The sequence below is a fragment of the Triturus cristatus genome, chromosome 7, assembly GCF_964204655.1.
Source record: "Triturus cristatus chromosome 7, aTriCri1.1, whole genome shotgun sequence".
Classification (NCBI taxonomy): domain Eukaryota; kingdom Metazoa; phylum Chordata; class Amphibia; order Caudata; family Salamandridae; genus Triturus; species Triturus cristatus.
The window spans coordinates 1,397,793,256-1,397,813,390 of record NC_140590.1 but is presented as its reverse complement, the minus strand read 5'-3'; the positions used below and the strand labels follow the sequence as shown (position 1 = coordinate 1,397,813,390).

The following is a 20,135-nucleotide window of genomic DNA, read 5'->3' as shown; positions in this document are numbered from 1 at the left end:
TTAATTTTCAATACCAAAAATGTATAAATACAAATAATACCAATTAATAATTAATTAATAATAAATTAATTATCAATATACAAAAATATTTCAATAATTAATTATTTACAATTAAATTACTTCCCACCATATTCCCCTATAAACCCACAACCCACTACAAATAATAAATTAATACAAATAACATAATTATCAATTAAACAATTAATACAAATTAATTACCAATTAATACAAATTATTTACCAATTAATAATTAATCAACAACCAATTAATTTTCAATACCAATTAATAATTACCTAATAACAATTAAATTACTTCCCACCCTATTACCCTATAAACCCACAACCCGCTACAGAAGTAAAACGCAAAATTAAATTAAAAATAATTAATCATTCCTAAAAATTATTATTTAATGTACTATAATTAAATTACTTCCCACCCTAATCCCCTATAAACCCACAACCTGCTACGGAATTTGAAATTACACAATAATTAAATAACAGAAAATCCATTACTTTAAAAATATTCAAACATACATTTCTAAATTAATACATACTTTTAACACATATACTATAGCCTTATAGCCCGCCGTAGCGGGCTATACCGGCTGTTAAAGGCCCGCTGCAGCGTTAAAGGCCCGAGCCGAAGGCGAAGGACTTTAACAACAGCAGCGGGACTTTAAAAGCCGGTATAGCCCTGCTACGAAGGGCTATAAGGCTATTAGAACATTCTGCCACTAGAGGGCAGAATGTTCTAACAAAACGAAGCCTTCAGGGAGCGCGAGGGGATTCAAATCCCCTCCGGCTCCCTGAAGTCTTTGTTCACAGCCAGAGCTGTGAACAAAGACACATTGGAATGTTGGCGCTCCGGGCTTATACCAGCCATTATAAGCCCGGAGCACTCCATTGTTTTCAATGGAGCTGCCAACATTCCAATGTTCTAATAACACTTAAAACACTATAAAAAAAAATCGATATTTTTAACAACTATATTATGACTAAGGCTCCCTGTTTTACGTTTTTACGGATTTTTACAGATAAATACAGACAGAAAACAATGTGTTTTCTACCTGCATTTATTTTTAAAGGCAGATAAATACAGAAAATTGTGCTTCTTTAAGTGAACCTCCATTCTGTCTTTCATAAATTATAGCCCAACAGCTGAGCAGATGGACAGCTTGGAAAATTAAAAAAAACAAGACAAAATTTCTTTAACTGATGGCATATGTCAACATGCATTTGTAGTATAATGCTAATATTTACTAGAGGATGTATTGGTATGTAATATTTGGTATCTTAAATAGCGATTACATGACAGACATCAAAGTATGAGTGCGTGTCGAACAGTTAAGTAAATATGGAAATATACAGTTTTACAACTTAATTTTTACACAAACCAAAAAATAAATATGGATAAATACAGATAAAATGGCCCAAAATAAATATGGATAAATACAGATGGAAATGGTAAAAACATAAATACCATAAAACCGGGAGCCCTAATTATGACTGTCGATATTACTTACTTCTATATTATTTAAATCGAAATTTCTTACCTCATTTTCGATATTCTTCACCACTATATTTTGTCAATTTGATATTCTGTCCATTCTATATTAAAAACTCGATATTCTGTCCAGTCAGTATTTTTTTCTTCGATATTATGTCTGTTTTCCGTGAACCTCCAGACCCTTGCATGGCCCGTGTTGCGGAGCTACCAAACCTGAAGTTGCTCCTACTGTGATAGATAGCTTCCTGGACAAAGGATAGGACAGGGGAGAGGTCACTTCAAAAGGATGAGCACCAATACCACGAATTTCAAAGACTGAGAAACTAAATGACATTTGTGCTGCAAACAGAATATAAGAAGGGGAGCTTGAGGATTTCAAATTGGCTTACTAAACCTGTGCATTAGCGTAATCAATCAATCAAGAATATTTATAGAGCGCGCTACTCACCCGAGCGGGTCTCAAGGCGCTTGGGGGCGGTGGGGGGGGGTGTTGCTACTGCTCGAAGAGCCAGGTCTTGAGGTGCTTCCTGAAGGAGAGGTGGTCCTGGGTCAGTCGTAGGTGGGTGGGGAGGGAGTTCCATGTCTTGGCAGCCAGGTAGGAGAAGGATCTTCCTCCGGTGGTGGTTCTGCGAATCCGTGGGACGGTGGCGAGGGCGAGGCTGGCGGAGCGGAGCTGACGGGCTGGTGAGTAGAATGTGAGGCGGTTGTTGAGGTATTCGGGGCCCATGTCGTGGAGAGCTTTGTGTGCGTGGGTGAGGAGCCTGAACGTGATCCTGTTGCTGACGGGGAGCCAGTGCAGGTCTCTCAGGTGGGTGGAGATGTGGGTGTGACGAGGGATGTCCAGGATGAGTCGTGCAGATGCGTTCTGTATGCGCTGGAGTCTTTTCTGTAGTTTGGCTGTGGTTCCAGCGTAGAGAGCGTTCCCGTAGTCCAGCCGGCTGGTGACGAGGGCCTGGGTGACTGCCTTTCTGGTTTCGGTGGGGATCCACCGAAAGATCTTTCGGAGCATGCGAAGGGTGTTGAAGGATGAAGATGAGACGGCGTTGGCTTGCTTGGTCATCGTGAGGGAGGAGTCAAGGATGAAGCCCAGGTTGCGTGCGTGGTCCTTGGGTTTGGGGGCGGTGGCCAGAGCCTGGGGCCACCAGGAGTCGTCAAGTAGAGTACCTCAACAGGACATCTGCCTTGTGTGACTGGGACTGGCGACTGACGGTCTGTCAGTCTCCCTCCTGGGTGAAGGGACATCACCCTGGAGATTCAAGAACACCCACCCTGGAGGGTGCCTAAAGCACCAGCTTCTGCCTAGCCCAAGACCAGAGAAGCCTGTGGGTAGAAGAAGATCACCTAGAGGGAGCAAGGTCCAGTGGGTATCCTGCTGATTGGATCTCAAGAGCTGATTGGATCCCAAGAGCAGAGTTTAACTGTCTGACAGTGTGCTCTGTTCAGAACCCACATATGAGAGTTGGGGCTGCACTAAAGAATAAAGGTCATCACCCTGCTGCCTTTGTGTGACGAGAAATGGGATAGCGCCCTCTGCGGCGCTGTGTCCTGAAGAGGGCATTCACCTTATTTGTGCTTCTTGTGACACCAATGTGCCAGGTGGGGGCAGCAGTGAAGATTGAGGGCTGGTGCATCACAGCAACGAGATGAGGGGATTCACCGTGTGCACAATTATGAACTGAAGGGGCTGTTGCCCTGCATGCCGCTGTTGCACTCCCCCACCTCTGTCGGGAGGGAGCTGTGGCAAAGTGAGATGGCCATCGCCCTGGAACAGTGTGCAGCTGTGAAGAAGAAGCAGGTTGGGACCAGCAGAGAAAGAGCTATGATTCAACTACGTGAATCCAGGAGCACCCACGACCTGCTGCCGGTCTCATTGAAACATACTGTGCGATGGGAGGAATGTCATAGACACCTGCCGTCACAACCACAGCATTGATACTTATGCATCGGCGTAAAGCAGATACACGCTTGGACTCTCCGCACCGCCTCTCCAATGAGAGAGGGTAAGACTGAATACTGGGCCATAAGGAACTCGAGAGCTGACCCCGGTAACACTAGTGTCCCTGCCTTATGTAGACTGTGTATATTGTTTGTGATGTGATATATTGTACTTTGTGTTCCTATATAATTAAGGATTCATTCCAAAAAACGTGGGTTTGCTTGATGATCTGCACATCTATTAACAGTAATAGTTCCAGAACTTGTACTTCAAAAATATTTCTTGCGTGTGCTCCTATGATGTTACAATACCCACCCACCAGGGTATGTTTATTCTAGGACTAGAAGGCCTAGTTGTTGCATAGTTTGACATCGTTGAATTGAAGTGTAAGCATATCTTTAAAGGGCATTTCTTAGGGTGTAACTTAAAAGGTGACCGCTGAGTGTCACAGTACATAAAAATGGTTTATAAATATCTTTTTGCAGCCTTGAAAAAGCCCAGGGGGGCGAAACGTGCATCGACTGCTGTTGCTTTCCATGCTTTAAGAAGTGAAAATAAAGTACACAGAAGGCCTTGATTAAAGACTCTTCTCTAATTCCTCAATCGAAAGGACATTTGATTAATGGCAAATTGAAATTATTTTTGTGGCAAAAAATTCCAGTCTTACTGTGTGATGCTTTTGGATAACAGATATAATGATCTGGTGTGCTCTGGTGTTTTCCTATATAATTAATACTGGACAATTATTTATTGGGGCTGCTCAGTGTATTTTGAGTTGTGAGCCTGTGTTTACCCTGCACCTATTTCCCCCTCAAGAAGCCTTGGACTTCTTAATTCACACTCGTACTGAGAATGAAGTGTTGAAGGGGTACTTGGTTCAGTTGCTGAGAGTCCATAGTAGGCCCGGCCTGGGATATCAGAAGTAAAAGACCTCAACAACCACGGTTGAGTCCAGTAGCTGCAGCCTGCCCCGTGGCCCCCTCAAAGGGGGTTCTGACATCAATGATTGTATGTAGGGCTTAATTATTAGTGTCAAAGTGGTGGAAAGTAATATTTTATAAAATATTAATTTTCACTTCTGCTTACTTCGTGACACGGATGAATTGTTTTGATTGAACAATAATGTTGCTAGTACTGCACTTAATTTTTAGACTCCATATTATTTAGGAGAACACATTTTGAAAAAGCAACAAAAAGTGTCAAAGGCTGTTCTTTTGCTTGAATTAATCAATATTTAATAGGATTTCTTAAGAAGTTTTAGACCTTCCTATTGCCGAAGCAAATTTTTTGAAAACCAGAGAATCAAAATGAAAGTAGACAAAAAGTTCATAATAGTAATACCACACCAATTATTCACTCACAACTAGCATGCTAATCTCACATACCAAACACTCTTGTCCACTTATACGTTCGCGCAGGCTATTTTGATCAGGAAATGAACGAAAAGAAAAAAACGTATTCTACACTCTTTTCAATTTAAACCACAGAAAAAGAACATTCAGAAAGACATGTATATCCATAAGTGGTTCTTATTTGTAGATTTTTAAATTCTTGTGGTCTTTTGTACAAGGTCTACGCGTTTCGAGACCCTTGGCTTACTGGGCCTCTCATCAGGACCTGTAAGGTAAGGAAGAAGAAGCCTATGTAAGTTTCAGGAGGGCCCCTATACCTCATTTGCATTGATTGTTCATTTCTATGAAAATAAAGTTACCTTTGTTTGAATGGAGACGAGCGTTAGTGGGGAAACCTGAGTGACAAAGAGTGAAAAAAGAGAGGTGTAATCGCATTCATTTAGAGCTGACTCATAAGCTTACACTTTATTGGAGAAATGGCTTACTTCTCAGTGTGGAGAACGGGAGGGGAACGATTGTGTCTGTTCAGTTGAAGTGGTCGTCGTTAGAGTGCTGGGGATAGAATAAGGAAGTTTGTTGAGTGTTTTTGGGGGAACATGGTTGATAGCTACGATATTTATCTTAAGTTGTATTATTTACCTTATTGTGTGACCAAGTGGGGGTACGTCTATTCTGGGCGCGAGGTTTCAGGTAATGATGGTATCTTCGTTTGAATGGAGCTTGAATCTGTAAAGGGTTGAGAGGCGAGTTAGCTTGGTGAAGATATGACTTCTTCCTTTTGGATGCAAAGATGTGGCAGCGGGGCATACCTGCATTTTGGAATCGTTGACTTCCGCGTCAGTCTGTCAGTTTCTTCGGCGTTTCGAGTCTCGTTGATGCTAACGTGTAGAACGTCGGCATGTTTATAACTCTTTTGATTGGTTCTCGATAATGGATATAGAAAGAGGGCTTTGTGATGTTTTTTGGTGCGTTCCTTCACCGAAAGTGTATTCCCTAAGACTAATAGCATTTTTATAGTGAAAGCACAGAACTGAGGGTAGAGGCTGATTGAATCCGCACCCAGCACATGTCAGTGGTTACCGTAATCAGTAAATAGTAGTGCACGAAACCAGAGAGTACTCCTCTCTTTACTCCCAAAAGTGCAGGATAGAATCCTACATCAACATACATAATGATGGCCAGCATATTCAAATCATGGTTTGCTGCAACCATGATTTGAATATGCTGGCCATCAGACCACTACAAAACGTTATGTGGCTTTGAGAAGTATTCATCGCAGAATCCATACCATAGGAAATGTTCATTACAGAAGGATCGTATACATGATATATTTGAGCCCTGAAGAAGTCTCGTGTGAGACGAAACGCGTTGGCTACGGCTATGTGAACATGTGAAATACAAGAAATCTCCAACTAAGAGAAATAAAGAAGAAAATCTTTATATTTTGTGTCACATGCTCTGATTATATGATAGTGCATAGTGCTGAACCTTTTGTGTGTAAGCATTTTTATAGTGCATAACGGAAGAAATTGACAAAGTTCGTGTAAGGAGTTGGTCTAATGAAGTGTTCATGGAGGCGCATGTTAAATTAGGAGAACATTCTATTGAAGGCCATTAGTGGGTAGAAATTAGATGAAAGCTGAGTTAGACGATATACGGGCAGTACACCAGAAAATCTGGTAATTAATAAATGTGAGCTGGTCTCCAATTCATTACAATGGGGTTTATTTTAAGTTAAATTGTACATTTCAGACAGTTCGTTAAGGCCATTTGTCGACGTATTGAATTTGAGGATTAGCATAGCCTCTGTCCTAGAGAGTTTCTGTTCCAAATCACCGCCTCGTGCATCACGTGTCACTTTGGCAAGAACTGTCCATTTTACATCTTCAATTTGGTGATTTTTTGTTCGCCAATGGTTAACCAATGGAGCTGGATGAATTTTTGCCATTGATTGAGCAGTTGTATGGCACTCACTTTTTCCATAGCTATATAACCTCCAAGTGCCGCTTAGATGTATTAATTGCCGTAATTATTATAATCAATATGTGGATTCCTGGGTTATTCCTAGATTCAAGTGGGGGCAATTCCAGAAAATAGATCACAGGAGATGGTACTCACATCACAGACTTTGGTGAGCTTAGACCCTTTATGGAGTGTAGGATGGAATGTAGGTTACTTGAAAAGCATAGATTACAACATTGTCAAGTGAGACACTGGGGTCTGATTCACAAACTGCACTTTTGAATGCATTTAAACTTTTGAACAAGTTTACTACTTTACAGTTTTATATTTACATACTTTGGTGGTAAGTTCAGCCACTGGTACTGCAAACCCCTCCCGTAGAAAATAATGGAGATAGGGTCTTAAAATAAAACCTCATAGGAAATATTGTTAAATTAAATTAAAGTATTTAAAATAGTTAAATACAAATAAATACATATCATTCAATGTTTAAAAATGTATAACAATAAACAATACAATTATTTATAAAATATTTATTTTATTATTTATACATGTTTAATTGATGTTAACAAATATAAAGAGTACAAATGTATTATTAGTTATAACATTTGTATTTTGTCATTAAAGTTCTTTGATTTGACTTGAATTAAATAAGAAAGTGTACTCTTTTTATATAGAAGAGTGGATGAGGTGTGGAAACAGACAAAGTGAGCTTCGACCCATGCACAGCATATACAAGGCCAATAAAACCAGTTTACAGATGGTATCTCATATCAGACTGATTAAGAATTTTTTTCATGTGCAGGTCAGTTCACTGCTGGTGGGATCACGGTGGTAAACTTACATTGTTCCTCACTTGTTGTGACTATGCACTGATAGAGCCACTGAGACATAAAAGACCAAGAAGAGACCAAAATCTTATTGCACTCAGGCATACGTGCTGTTAGGAATCTGATTAAAAGATACATACCCACCACACTCCAATACAACCAAGCTCAGTTAATACCCTGTGAAGGCCGAACTCTTCACCAAGTCAAGCGCTAAAATATTGACCATGATGGACATTCATTGTTTTAAATGACCCTGAAAGTATCACTGTTGTGACCTCACATTCTGACTGATAGAGTCTGATATCCTACTCCAATACAAATGATGAGATTCAAAGTTGTCTTGTATGTATCCTTACCAGTGCTTAATTTGAGCCGGTGCGGCGCTTGGGACAGTCTGCCACAAGGTGGCCCTGTCTGGCCAATTAAGAGATGACCACAACAACAGTTAATTTTTAATTCCATATACATTCTAAATTACTATTACCTGCCGCCCAACCCATTCTTATAACCCATTCTTATAGCTTTAGGGGCCTGAAATGTTCTAAATTGTCACACTTGTAGGAGTGTGATAGTTAGGAGTTGTGATGTTACTATCATTGGCAGTGCTGGCAAGGGCATGGTGTGGTGCAAGATGCAGTGGCCTCTTGACATGACACCAGGCCCTTATTATTTTTACAAATTAAGCACTGGTCCTTACATGTCAAAAAGCAGCATGCTGTGCAGTGAAGACCAGGGAAAGTGTGTGAGTGAGGTGGGACTTGCTAGAAAAGTTTTACTAGTACTCAGTCTCTCAGTAGCACAAGTACTTGAACACTCCACTGTACTTATGATCATGTACGCATTTAAATGTCAGTGAGCACATTCTGAAACACAAAGAAATTCCAGATAGGTAGCAATAAATCTGGCAATGCGGTATTACTTTTTATTGCTGTCAAACCTGTGTTTATGGTTGTTCTGTTTCTTATGTTTGCAGACTGTAAGCCTTGAGACTCTCTCCTCTCTACCCCAGAGTGAGGACAGCGACTGTGAAGCACAGCTTCAGAATGGGTTCACATTCCAATATTCTCTCTCCAATGGGGACCCTTCCATGATGCACAGAACACTAGAAAGTGTCAGCACCCCGTCCATTCCGTACAGACCTCTGCACTACCCCGACACAGACTCTCCCTGGCTCGACTGCAAAGACCGGACCCACCAAACTCTTGCTGAACTGAAGCGTCAGAGGGCGGCTATCAACAGGCTAAGCCACCCGCTACTAAGTGCCCACATGGTCAACGGTGCAGAAAATGGCGGAGAACCCAAAGTGCAGCTCATTGGCTCAAGAACTTCTTCCTGCTGCCCCAATGGGACGTCTGTGTATTACACAGTAAGCAGTGGGGACCCACCCCTGCTGAAACTGAAAGCGCCAATCGAGGAAATGGAGGAAAAAGTTCACCGCTGCTGCCGAATTGCATAACCAGAGAGAAAAAGCTGGGAAAGAAAATCTGACATTCACAGGGGCAACTAGGTTGAGCTTGCTTGCAGTGTCCCCTCTGGTGTTCCGTGCTTTATGCAAACTTTACCTAACAGCATCCCGAGAAATTTAGCAAAACTAACAGGTTCCTCATAGGCTGGGCGTTAGAATATCCGTGAAAAATAATGTATAAAACATTGGTTATTTTTCGGGTTCTGTTATTGGTACCCACTCAGTTCAGCTGCAATGCTTAGAGAGCACTATAAAAGTCAGACAGATGAGTTCAGGCCTTATGACCATGTCTGTCCTAGTACATATGAGGGATCATGTGTGCATGATGAATGTGAAAGGTCATCTGTCAGGCTGCTGATAGTTGTTGCTGTGCAAGTGGTAAAGGTGCCACGACAGGTGAGGCATTGATAAAAGCTTAGCAAGCACTATCCCAGGGTGCTGAGTGTTATGCTCATTAATTTGGGGAACTTGAAGCAAAGGAGGGAGCGGCCAAAGTAGTCAAAGCCCAGGTAAGCATGTTATTTTGATGTTAATGAACAAGCCTTGAAGTTGAACACATTCTTATGTTCTACTGTGAAAACCTTGTGTGATCCTTGACAAATCATTTCACATTAGTGTTCTAATTCTCCAGATAAAAATTGAAGACCTTATTTATAAGCCCTTTAACCTGCTGTTGCGTTACATTTTGTGATGCTACAGCGGCGTAAAATATGCTCAACATTTACAAAGTGACGCATCTAGACAGATGTGTCACTTTGTAACTCCATGCGGTACATTATGCTTGCGTCAGTCATAATGTATGCAGTGTGGGCGTTCCCCCGTAAAAAAGGCTTGTAGAAGCAGCGCAGTGAAATCTATGAGATTTCACTACCCCACGTCTAGGACGCCATTGCGCCAGATCATTATGCCTGCTTCACAGCAGCCATAAGGAGTGGAGCAGGCCCTTTCACTTGGGGTTGCCCCATGTGAAAAGACACATTGCTGGAGTTGTGTATGGTTTTAGACACACCCCAACAATGTGCCACTTTTGCACCTACAGATACTTCAGGAATACTGATGTATATGTAAATCCTTGCGACATTGAGCACCGTCGAGTAAACGTGGCACATCCATGGTGTCGCAAGGATGGCAGACTGAAAAGTGTTGCATCGCTGTTCTCACGCAGAGTTGCAACACTTTTTTTATAAATGAGACCCTGAGTGTGAATGTCAACGAGCGAATATCTGGTGCAGCCACCACCCATGAGAGCATTGTGTCCATTCATTTCAGTACATTTATGGAGAAGTTCATTCTGTCTTGCCTAATAGACCAATCCCATTGTCTCCCTTTTACATTAATTTACTGCTGTGTTTCTACATCCTCTTGTGCAGGCAAAAGCACTCAAAAAAAGGGCACATAGCAGAGTTAAGTGGTGCTGTAATTTTTTTGTATAGAAAATACCTGTAGATATATCTATGTATATAAAAAATTAAAAAGAGAAAGAGGATGCAAGACGAAGAAGAGATTGACAGAGAGCATATAAAAGAATGAATCTGGGAGTTAAAGTGCATTTAAAGTGTGATTCTAGGAGTTGTAATGTGCTGTTTATTTTCACTGCTGAAGGAGGTCCTGTCAGCAACTCATGACGCTATAACACACAAAAAGGCCAAGGAGTATTTACAGACCTGTGGGTATAGATTACCAAACATTACTAACGAACACCGCAAAATACCCTGGACTAATGGTGGTCACCAGAAAGTAAAAAATATCCACCTCATTGATACCTGCTGTGGTTGGGTCATTGGACCTTGGAAGCAACAGCCACACAGGTGACTTTAGCTGCCACAGCCCTGAGTCACTTGCCAGGGATAACCTCGAGAGGAGGTAAAAAGATCGTCCACAGCAGACACCAATAAGGTGAATTTCCTTTACTCTGTGGTGACCATCGTTTGCACCAACATTTGATGTTTTTTCATTCTATTACACTATTACATGGCACAGTAGAGTGATTTTGTTTGAGGTCCTGATGAATGCCCCCTACACGTTGTTGAATGGTTATTTTATGGTAGAAACGTGCTGACCCGTAGGAGATAGTCACAAATTCTCTTTTTTCTTGCCTCACTCTAATGTTTTTAATCCTGTCCCTAGTAGACAAGAATAAAGTTTAGGGTCTAACCAGAAGACCGTTTTAGCCTCACTATTCTTTAACACTCTGCACAGCTCACCCACACTTTTCACTCACATAGAATGAGTCAAAAACATCCAAGAGCTTCTCCTATTTTAGGAGTTGTAGCCCACACCACAACTTATGTTGAAGCATGCCACAAGCGTTCTCATCCTTAAGGAAGCCCTTTCCTCTTTTTGTAACGATCAGAAACATTGATTGACAGCGAATCCTTTAGTCTTTTGATCATCTTTATTGAACCAGGGTATATTGTTGTGTTCATTACCAACTCATGAGGGACATGATTTTATGGAATCCTGGTAAGGCTTTTAATATCAACACACTTGTGAGCACGTGTAACAGCCAAAACTAGAAGATTTACTTTAAAGGTCAGTTTAGAGCTCATAGATCTAGCTTTTCTTCTTTCATAACTGGATGAAAAACTTCTGATGCTGCATTCAGTTCCACCAAACTGTACATCAAAAGAATCTCTGACTTTGAAGCTCAGTCGCGGAGACTCCATTTGAACTGAATCGTCGGTCCCATCTACCTATCTCTATCCATTCCCACGTGGTTTTATATGTTTTTTTCAATATGTATGGATGAAGGACAGCATATGCTAGAAGAGGTGGTATGTTGGGTGAGTTAAAAATAAGAGGACCAGAATTATGTATATTTTGCCTTGGTTCCCACTGACTACTCAGTACATTGCGATTAGATGAGAGTCAGCACATAATCACCATGCGTCAGAAAGAAACGTTTCTAAGACTATCCTAATCAAATGAAACGTCTTATCTAGAAGTTGGTCTAAAGAGTGACGAATGCAAAAAGCACATTAGAATTTGACGCGTGACCCACATGCCCCACATGCATATCACATGGGAAGTCGCTGATGCTGGAAAGTCTCTGATAGAAGTAGCATAATGCATCTGAAGTAACTGGACTCCTACAAATCATGCTGTTGTGATACAAGAGCCCATCCGCTGCCTGTTGTTGCCCTTTTATTAGGTTAAATCCACCACTAGTATCAAGAGATTATCCAATCATTTGAAATTCACAGATCTCTCTAAACACAACCTAAGCAGGTGTAAAAATCTAATTATAAAAGCTATTTCATCTGAAATCACATGAGGCCTTCACTAATAGCAGCTATCTCCTAATTAAATTGGACATCTGTTTTCATCATGAGTCAAAGATAGAACCACGTATGTTACCACCTTGCCTTTATGAAAGAAAACATGAGTCTTATTACATAAAAATAACAAGTATCATTACCATAAGCCACAAGAGGATTAAACTCACTGTCCAGTTGTAAAGTTGCAGAGAGGAGAATTCAGTGCTTAGTTTGAAACGGATAACCAATATTTACTCACTTTAGCTCTTTTCTGGTGCCTACTTGACTGCACCAAACTAAAGAAATATTGACAATGAGATCAGAGCTGAGGCTTTAGTTGAGACCTTACTCTTATCCTCCTTAAAGCTATTCTTACTTCATTGCTCAGGAGAGGTTCTGTATTAACATTTCCCACATGAGGATTCGGTGATGGTGAGACCATATAGGGAATTAAGCACAACTTGTTTATGAGGGAAGTTGTCGGAAAACTGATTTTTCTTACCCAAAAATGTGAACATAGACTGATGAGTGCTTTCCAAATTTTAGGGATGCATGGACATTGATTTACCAAAATGCCAGGTGTAGGGGGTGTCACAGTGGATCTCTCTGACCACCAACGGCATGACAGAGTTCACCACTTGTACCACCCTTCTCTAGAAAGCCTCTTAATTACTGCCGAGTGGCTGTTGCAAAAGGCAAGGAGCGGACACTAGAGAACTCTGTTTATGTTAAATATGACTGTTCGCTGAGACTAGGGGTTATGCACAATCTACCAAGAGCAAGCCATACGTGGCAGCTTCTACCTGGCAGAGCAGGGGGAGGAGGCTCTTTTTCAGTGCTGCAGCTCCTGTATCTATGACACTAAGGGGCATATGTACAAGGGAATTGCACTACTGGAATGTCACTTTTTTCGACGTTCCGGTCGCACTATGCGCTGCTCCGTATTTCCAAAGAGGCGTTAAGCCACTTTGCATGACTTAACACCACTTTGTAAATATGGCACCCTTTTGTGCATGTATCTGCGTGAAAGGGGTGTGCAATGGGTGCTGCTGCGGGCATTCCACCACAACACCCATTACTTTTTGATGTTGCCCCAGATTTACAAGGATGTGTAAATCTGAGGCAGCGCCAAAAACTAACACCCCACAAAAGCAGGCGATAGATTGACACAACGATGAGAAATACTTTGATTTCTCATCGTTTTTGCTTTTTCTATATGTGGTGCATACTGCAGCATACATAAAAGTAGCAAATCGCTATTATTGATAGTTTATGTGCAGGAAGGGACACCTAATAAACAATCACCTAATAAACAATCATCTCTGCAACTCAGAATCATCTCTGTAAAGCAGGCACCCTTGCACTATGGAGCAAGGGTATCTGTGTTGGCACTAGGCAGCTATTTTTAGCGCCACTGCTCAAGAAAACACAGGGTGCAACGTATTTTTGTAAATACGGCACATCTCTGCATTTAGGAACTGAATCAGCGAGGCGCAGCAAAATTTGCAGCCGCACCATTTCCTTATACATATGCCCCTAAGTTGTTCAGTATAGTAGGAGCCTCACTTTTGCAACCAGAATGTTTTGTAGGAGGAACCAGCAGTAGAGTGCATTCAGAGTCCTTCCTGGCTAAACTAGCAGTGACAAGACATGAACAGGAATCACGACTCTCATCCTACGTCCTAAAGACAATGCAGAGTGTATTTTCTGTACCCAGTAACAAATGCACTGTGCCACATTTTAATCATGCCTTGCTGAACCAGTCTGCATTTTACATAGACAGATGTCAGGTCCATGGCAAGCTCGGATTAATTTGGGCACAGTAAGAACAAAGGCTGCCACTGCCTGCACAGCATTACTGGTGTGGGTTAGCTGCACAGAAATGTCTCCTGCCAGAGATACACTGCTTGGGATCTGTGGTAAAAGAAGAAATGAAAATCCACGTGGAAGTACGATGCAGAGTGTGCAGTAAACAAGCCTGTCTATAGGTGGAAAAATGAGACAAGGGGTAGGAACAGTTAGTAATCCCCTGGAAGAGTTAGGGTCTAATTGAACCGCAAGACAAGCTCAGGTAATTTCCCTTCATCAAATGTTTACAATGACAGTCCCTTTCAGAATGCAGATCTCTTTTCTGCATCAGCTGAGGTCAACATATAGATGAGAAGACAGTGCACAAGTAAACAGTGGCATCAAGAAAAATTAAAAGTTTATTTGAACAGATTTTTTTTAACACTTACTTTCAGGTCCCTTTATCTTACATGACTCACTCGCTTGATGTCACCACAATACCCCATTGTACTGTTAAAGGGTTACTTTTGGTTACAAAGTCAATTTCTTTAAGATTGTCTGAACATGATTAATGTTTAAATCAACGAGGACTTAGCCACTGCCACAAAAACATCATGAAGTCACATTTAACATGCTACAAACATTTTATAAACAACAATTTAACCTTTGAAATGTTAGATTGGGAAAGAATAAGACAGTTTGACAAATAACAGAAAAACAAACAAAAAGGGTTAAACTGGAGAAAATTATCTATTAGATGAAATCTGTTTATAAAGAAAATGTAAAGTGCCGCCAATAGAACTGTAGGCAGGTAAACTAATTCAAACTAAAAATGGACCCAAGGAAAGCACCTGTATGGCTTGAAAGCTAGGTTTTATCCACACTACCAAAATGTACTGATGCCTAGTGTGTATAGAGTGATATTCCACAGATATATGGATTTGTTTGGGAGGCTCCTAGTACAATAGTCAATTTTGCAAATCGGCAAAACTGCAATTCTCAATTGATCCTCTAAGTGATTTTAGCAATATCCTGCTTTGTAAGCCCATATGTCCCTCAAATGTTTTACCATTACATTTAGTTTGTAAATACATTCCCCTAATCTTATTTATGCACTTCGTGCCCACTGTAGCAACTTAGTCAAACTAGGTTGATGACTTGTTACCCCAAACTAGGTTTGCCAAGCTATGTTTTGCAAGTAAAGAAATATAATGCTGAGAAAACCAACACATCGTGGTTCTCGTTAAAATTATTCGAAAGCACTAACATCTCAAAATCAAATGTTTTTATGTCATTTGTGTTGAGAGATCTGCAAGAATAGGCGACTATCGTCAAAAGGCACCATCTTCATATCTGCAGAGTGTATAATCCTCTCAGATGACCAAGAACCTAGTTTCCATTCCAAGTCACACTTTAGGAGACTTACTATGGATGTCTAGTACACTTCCTAATTGGGAGGGGCACATGGCCACTTTTCCCGTAAAGGTAATGTGAAATTCCTCAAAACATTTTGGAATTGCTTTCTGAAACAAATCTCTGTAGCCAAAGAAGTTTCCCTCTCAGGTTTTTAAAAGCCCAATAGTCCATTGTTTTACCCTTGCAATAGGGAGGTAGTATAAATAATGCTTTAGCCTACTACTAAAAGGTTTGAACTCAAGTGACTCCACTTGGAATAAATGGACCTAAAGCCAGAGGATACTATAGGTGTCCATTCTCACACAGCATAACAATCACAGAGAGATTGTGGAGAGCCCACCTTGCAACAATCATTGCTGGTGAGGAGCGAGCCCCTATAATATCCTTGGTGACCTGTTATGGTATGTTGTGGCTTTGTAGGCACCCACTGATACAATGAAAAACTGCAAGCAATTGTGACACATTCCAGTGCAATGCCCCTACTGCCGGATTGGAGGATAGTCATGAAACCATGACTCGCAACCAATGTGAGGTAATGGCAACAAGTATTTATGTAGCGACCATGAAGCCATAATCCTCTAAAGATATATTGTCGCCAGTTCCTTACACGATGCCTTATTACAAGTATCATAGTAATCCTGGCAGAGTCAGTAAAAGGAGTGACCAGCTCCACCGAGATTAAAGATTTGCCAGTTTCATATAGACTATCTGGCTGCTGAAAGACAAAATCCCATGAGAAACATTGGAGAAAATCATGTGGGAATGAGCGGGAAACTCCTCTTGCTGCATCTTAATTCTCAACATTTTGTAATCTGTAATAATTCCTCCCTCCCTACTCTCCCACCACACACACCCACAGTTACTAGTGCCCCCAATATTTGAACTCCAAGATTCGCACTCATCAATAGCTGAAATGCAAACTGTGGGACCTGTCTTGCACATCAACTGGTGCCATAGTCTGGTAGGTTTTAAAGGGTGTGGTGGTTACTTTCGTGTATTTGTCAATGATGGTTCGTTCACAATTCCAGTCCAAACTACTCCTTCAAAGGGTGAAATTAAACTCTGTCCCCTGCAAGTCACTGCACTGGGTTTGCCCTCTTCCCTCAGTGGTGAACTTCAGTGAGTTCTTTATAGGGAGAATACTGATTAGGACAAATCCCTATTCTTCCAGAAAATATGAATATTGTCCAACTACTGTATCCTCGGTTTCTCCTTCTAGCAATCTCAATGTTCACCCTAAAAGGAAACACTTAAAACGTGTCTCATACTCCCTTCACACCGAAAGAAGCTAATCTGCTTTGTCAATATATGGTGAAGCAGATCCAGTATCCACACCCTTTCCATTTCACTCACGAACAGGTGGAAACCACGGTGAAATATCACAACTTGTCTCTTGAAATAGTCGGTGCCATTGGTTCGATGCCAAAAATTGGACTACAAAAAATGTGTAAAGTTTAGAAATGACAGAGTAACATTTGTCTACAACTTATTGTAAAAAGATATTATTAAAATACGCAGAGTATAATATATTTCAATGTTCTTTTTATAAAATGTATTTCTTACAGCATTGGTTATCTATGTAATTCTTAACAGTGTACTTAATGGAAACCAGTACAACCCGAGGTGTTCTTCAGAAATACTTTTGCCAAATTTTCATATCTGACCGCGTTCTCTACAAAGTTCTAAATCTCCAGGGAGAATATTTTTTTTTAAATAAAAAAATTAAAAACACTGTTTTGTTTCTTCATTCTGCCCATGGTATGAGGGTGAATGTTCAGAACTGTCTCCCCCAAACAATGCTGATGATGTTTATCTTTCTCCAAAGAAGTTCCTTGTCAGAATGATTGATACCACTCTCCCAATTTATGTTTTCCTAGAGCAAAATGTCAACATTTCCGGCAGTGTTTTGCCATGGCTAGTGTTATGACACAAATCTATGCAGTGTCTTCCTAGGTCTGACTCTAAGACATCAGAATTCAGAAATGGAGTGCAACTTGAAATGAGGAAGAAAGGACCCTGATCATAAGGCTCTGTTCTGCTGATGAAGAACATCATACTGATTCTGGAACTGTCTGAAGCACCTTTCTAGCCATGGCAATTACTGACATATTGCAGATTGAAAGTGCTGTAAAGCCTGACCATAAATTGGCCAGTTTTTGACTAGGCTTGTGCCACAAGTGACTGCAGGGTGTTTCTCTTGTATAGACGGTGCCGCTGTTAGTGGAAAACATTGACAGTGGCTGGTAGACTCTGATATAGAGAACTTTAAAGACAAAGGTTACACTAGGTACTCAAGAGTGGGAAGTGGCTTACAATTTCCATTTGCCCCCTTAAAATCATGAGGACTAGGTGAGCCCTTAAGTGGTCCCTGGCTTGCATGTAACAGGACAGTGCCGCAAACCGGACAAATGTAACTAGACATCAGATCAAAAAGACATCACATGCACCACCCAGGAGCAAAGGCTGCATCTAATACTTCGTTTGGGTGAAATCCTCGTAATTTATGTAATGGGTTTTTAGGCTCTACATTTTTGGTGTGATACCTTTCTGATCAAGAACAATTTTTGAGGTGGACATAGATCGAGTAGTGTTGGTAAGGAAACTCCTGTTGGTGGCTTACAAACGCAACACTGCCTTGATTCACACACCACTATTTTAAGATTCCTTTTTCCTCCATCTGGGTTAGGCGCAGATGTATAGAACCAAGAGTGCCTTCTCTTCTGTAGCTTTTGCAGACCCAATCCCCTTCTCAGTATCAGTCACGTGACCACCGCCCTCCTCCAGATATAGAGGTTCATAGACACTTTAGTGTGATGACTTTGATATCGTGAGCAGTTCCACTATTGAGGGCCGTTTCACAAAGGCCCTCCACACATGTGACGGAGGCCCCACAGTCATAGCGGGACCTCCGTACTCTAGTTTCCCATTGCGCGGCCCCCGTCACAAGTGCAGCCCCCCGCCATGGGGCGTAGCATGGTCAGTACGATTGGGGGGGAGGAACAGATTTCCCTACAATCAGGCTGGCATATCTTATGAAAATACATTATATGAGAAGCAAGGAATGAGGGGGGCTTAAGGGACAGTGCATATTGTTAGGAGTTCTTAAAACAATATTTTTCAAAGGAACCAACGTTGTTTATCAAAACAGCATTATCCTCCTTATACGAGGGCTTTATAATCAATGACGGATTGCTTCTTAATTTATTAATATCTTTCTAATCCTTTCGGGAGAAGTTATTTTTTGGGGAAGTATTCTTCCATTTTTCTGGAGCTCATTTAAATCCTCTATGACCAATTCTTGGAACAGATCAATTTGGATGCCAGGGAGTAATTGGGGGCAAAACTTGCTCCACGGTTTTAGACCACTTTCCACTTGATGGTCAGTTTCAAAACCCATGTTTCTCAGGGCTTTCCCAAGTGTTGTCTCTCCCAATTCTTGTGCTCCCAGCCCATCATTCGTGTTGGTTGATGTCCATCCGCTATTATTTGGAACACCCATTGAATCCCCCTTAACCAATTCATGAATACTGACAAGATCACAGAGATCTGAAATTTTGAACAAAGAAGGTTTAGATTGTACTGGGACCTGAAGAAAGAATTGTGTACACGTTTAATTATGCAGATTATCTGCAACAAATTTTTACCTTCAACAACACATCTGATTCCATTCTAAATTTCCAATCCACTATGCTGCACATATGCAACTGGATGAACAGTAACCACCTAAAGCAAAACCCGGATAAAACCGAACTGATCCCGATAGGCGGTGTCCGGAACCTTTGGGGTCCAAATTTCTGGCCAATTGAACTGGGTTCTTCCCCAGCTCCATCCTCTTCAGCGAAGAGCCTTGGGGTTACAATCAACTGCGACCTATGCATGAAGTCCCAGATTGGGACAGTAGTCTTAACCTGCTCCTTCTAGCTGCAGAAGATAGGGAAAAGCAACAGACTCCTCACAAGGGAAGCATTGGTTCAGTCTATCTTATCTTTGGTCATTTCTCACACTGACTATGCCAATTCACTTTACTTCGGTCTGCTGTCATATTTAGTCAAAAGACTGCAACTGGTGCAGAATTAGGCCGCCAGACTGATTTTCCTTCAGCCCAGATGGCAACACACTCCACCCCCCTTATGAGGAAGCTACATTGGCTCCTCATAACACAACGCTGTGCTTTCAAAATCGGGTGTATCTTTTTTAAATCTCTGCATGGAGCCTGTCCGAAATTTGTTTCCACCCTTATCCAGAGATATGGACCTGTCGGCAATTTGTGTTCAGCCCACATGAACCTCCTGGTCACACCGTCCTACAAACTGAAGAGACTAGGCAGTGGTAGATTTGCGGTGTTGGCCGATCACTTCTGGAGCACCCTCCTCCTTGACATCAGATCCTGTAAAGATTTTTTTACATTCAGGAGACTTAAGACCTGGCTGTTTATCCAGGCATACGAATAACCTACCAGGACCCAGGCTACTCCTATATTTAGCGCCAGGAAACTGACCTGTGTACGTGCACTGTACAAATAATTTTAACATAACCTAACTGTGACCTCAATACTGGATTTTTTAGGTTTCATTTGATAATATTTGAGAAGCTTCAATTTTCTGACATAATTGTACAGTTGAA

At 41.2% G+C, this 20,135-nt stretch overlaps 1 protein-coding gene across 3 annotated transcripts in view; it reads left to right on the top strand.

Annotated features, from left to right (window-relative positions):
* Positions 1-17,243, top strand: part of PPP1R16B (protein phosphatase 1 regulatory subunit 16B) — a 422,185-nt gene extending 404,942 nt beyond the window's left edge. For 2 of the 3 annotated variants that reach the window (XM_085619117.1, XM_085619119.1), the window contains exon 11: positions 8,560-9,319. In XM_085619117.1, the coding sequence (XP_085475243.1) occupies positions 8,560-9,042 (483 nt within the window). In that variant the 3' untranslated portion in view covers positions 9,043-9,319. Of the gene's footprint in view, positions 1-8,559 lie in introns of all 3 variants that reach the window. The other variant, XM_085619118.1, reaches the window with a different exon arrangement.
* The last annotated feature ends 2,892 nt before the right edge of the window (positions 17,244-20,135 follow it).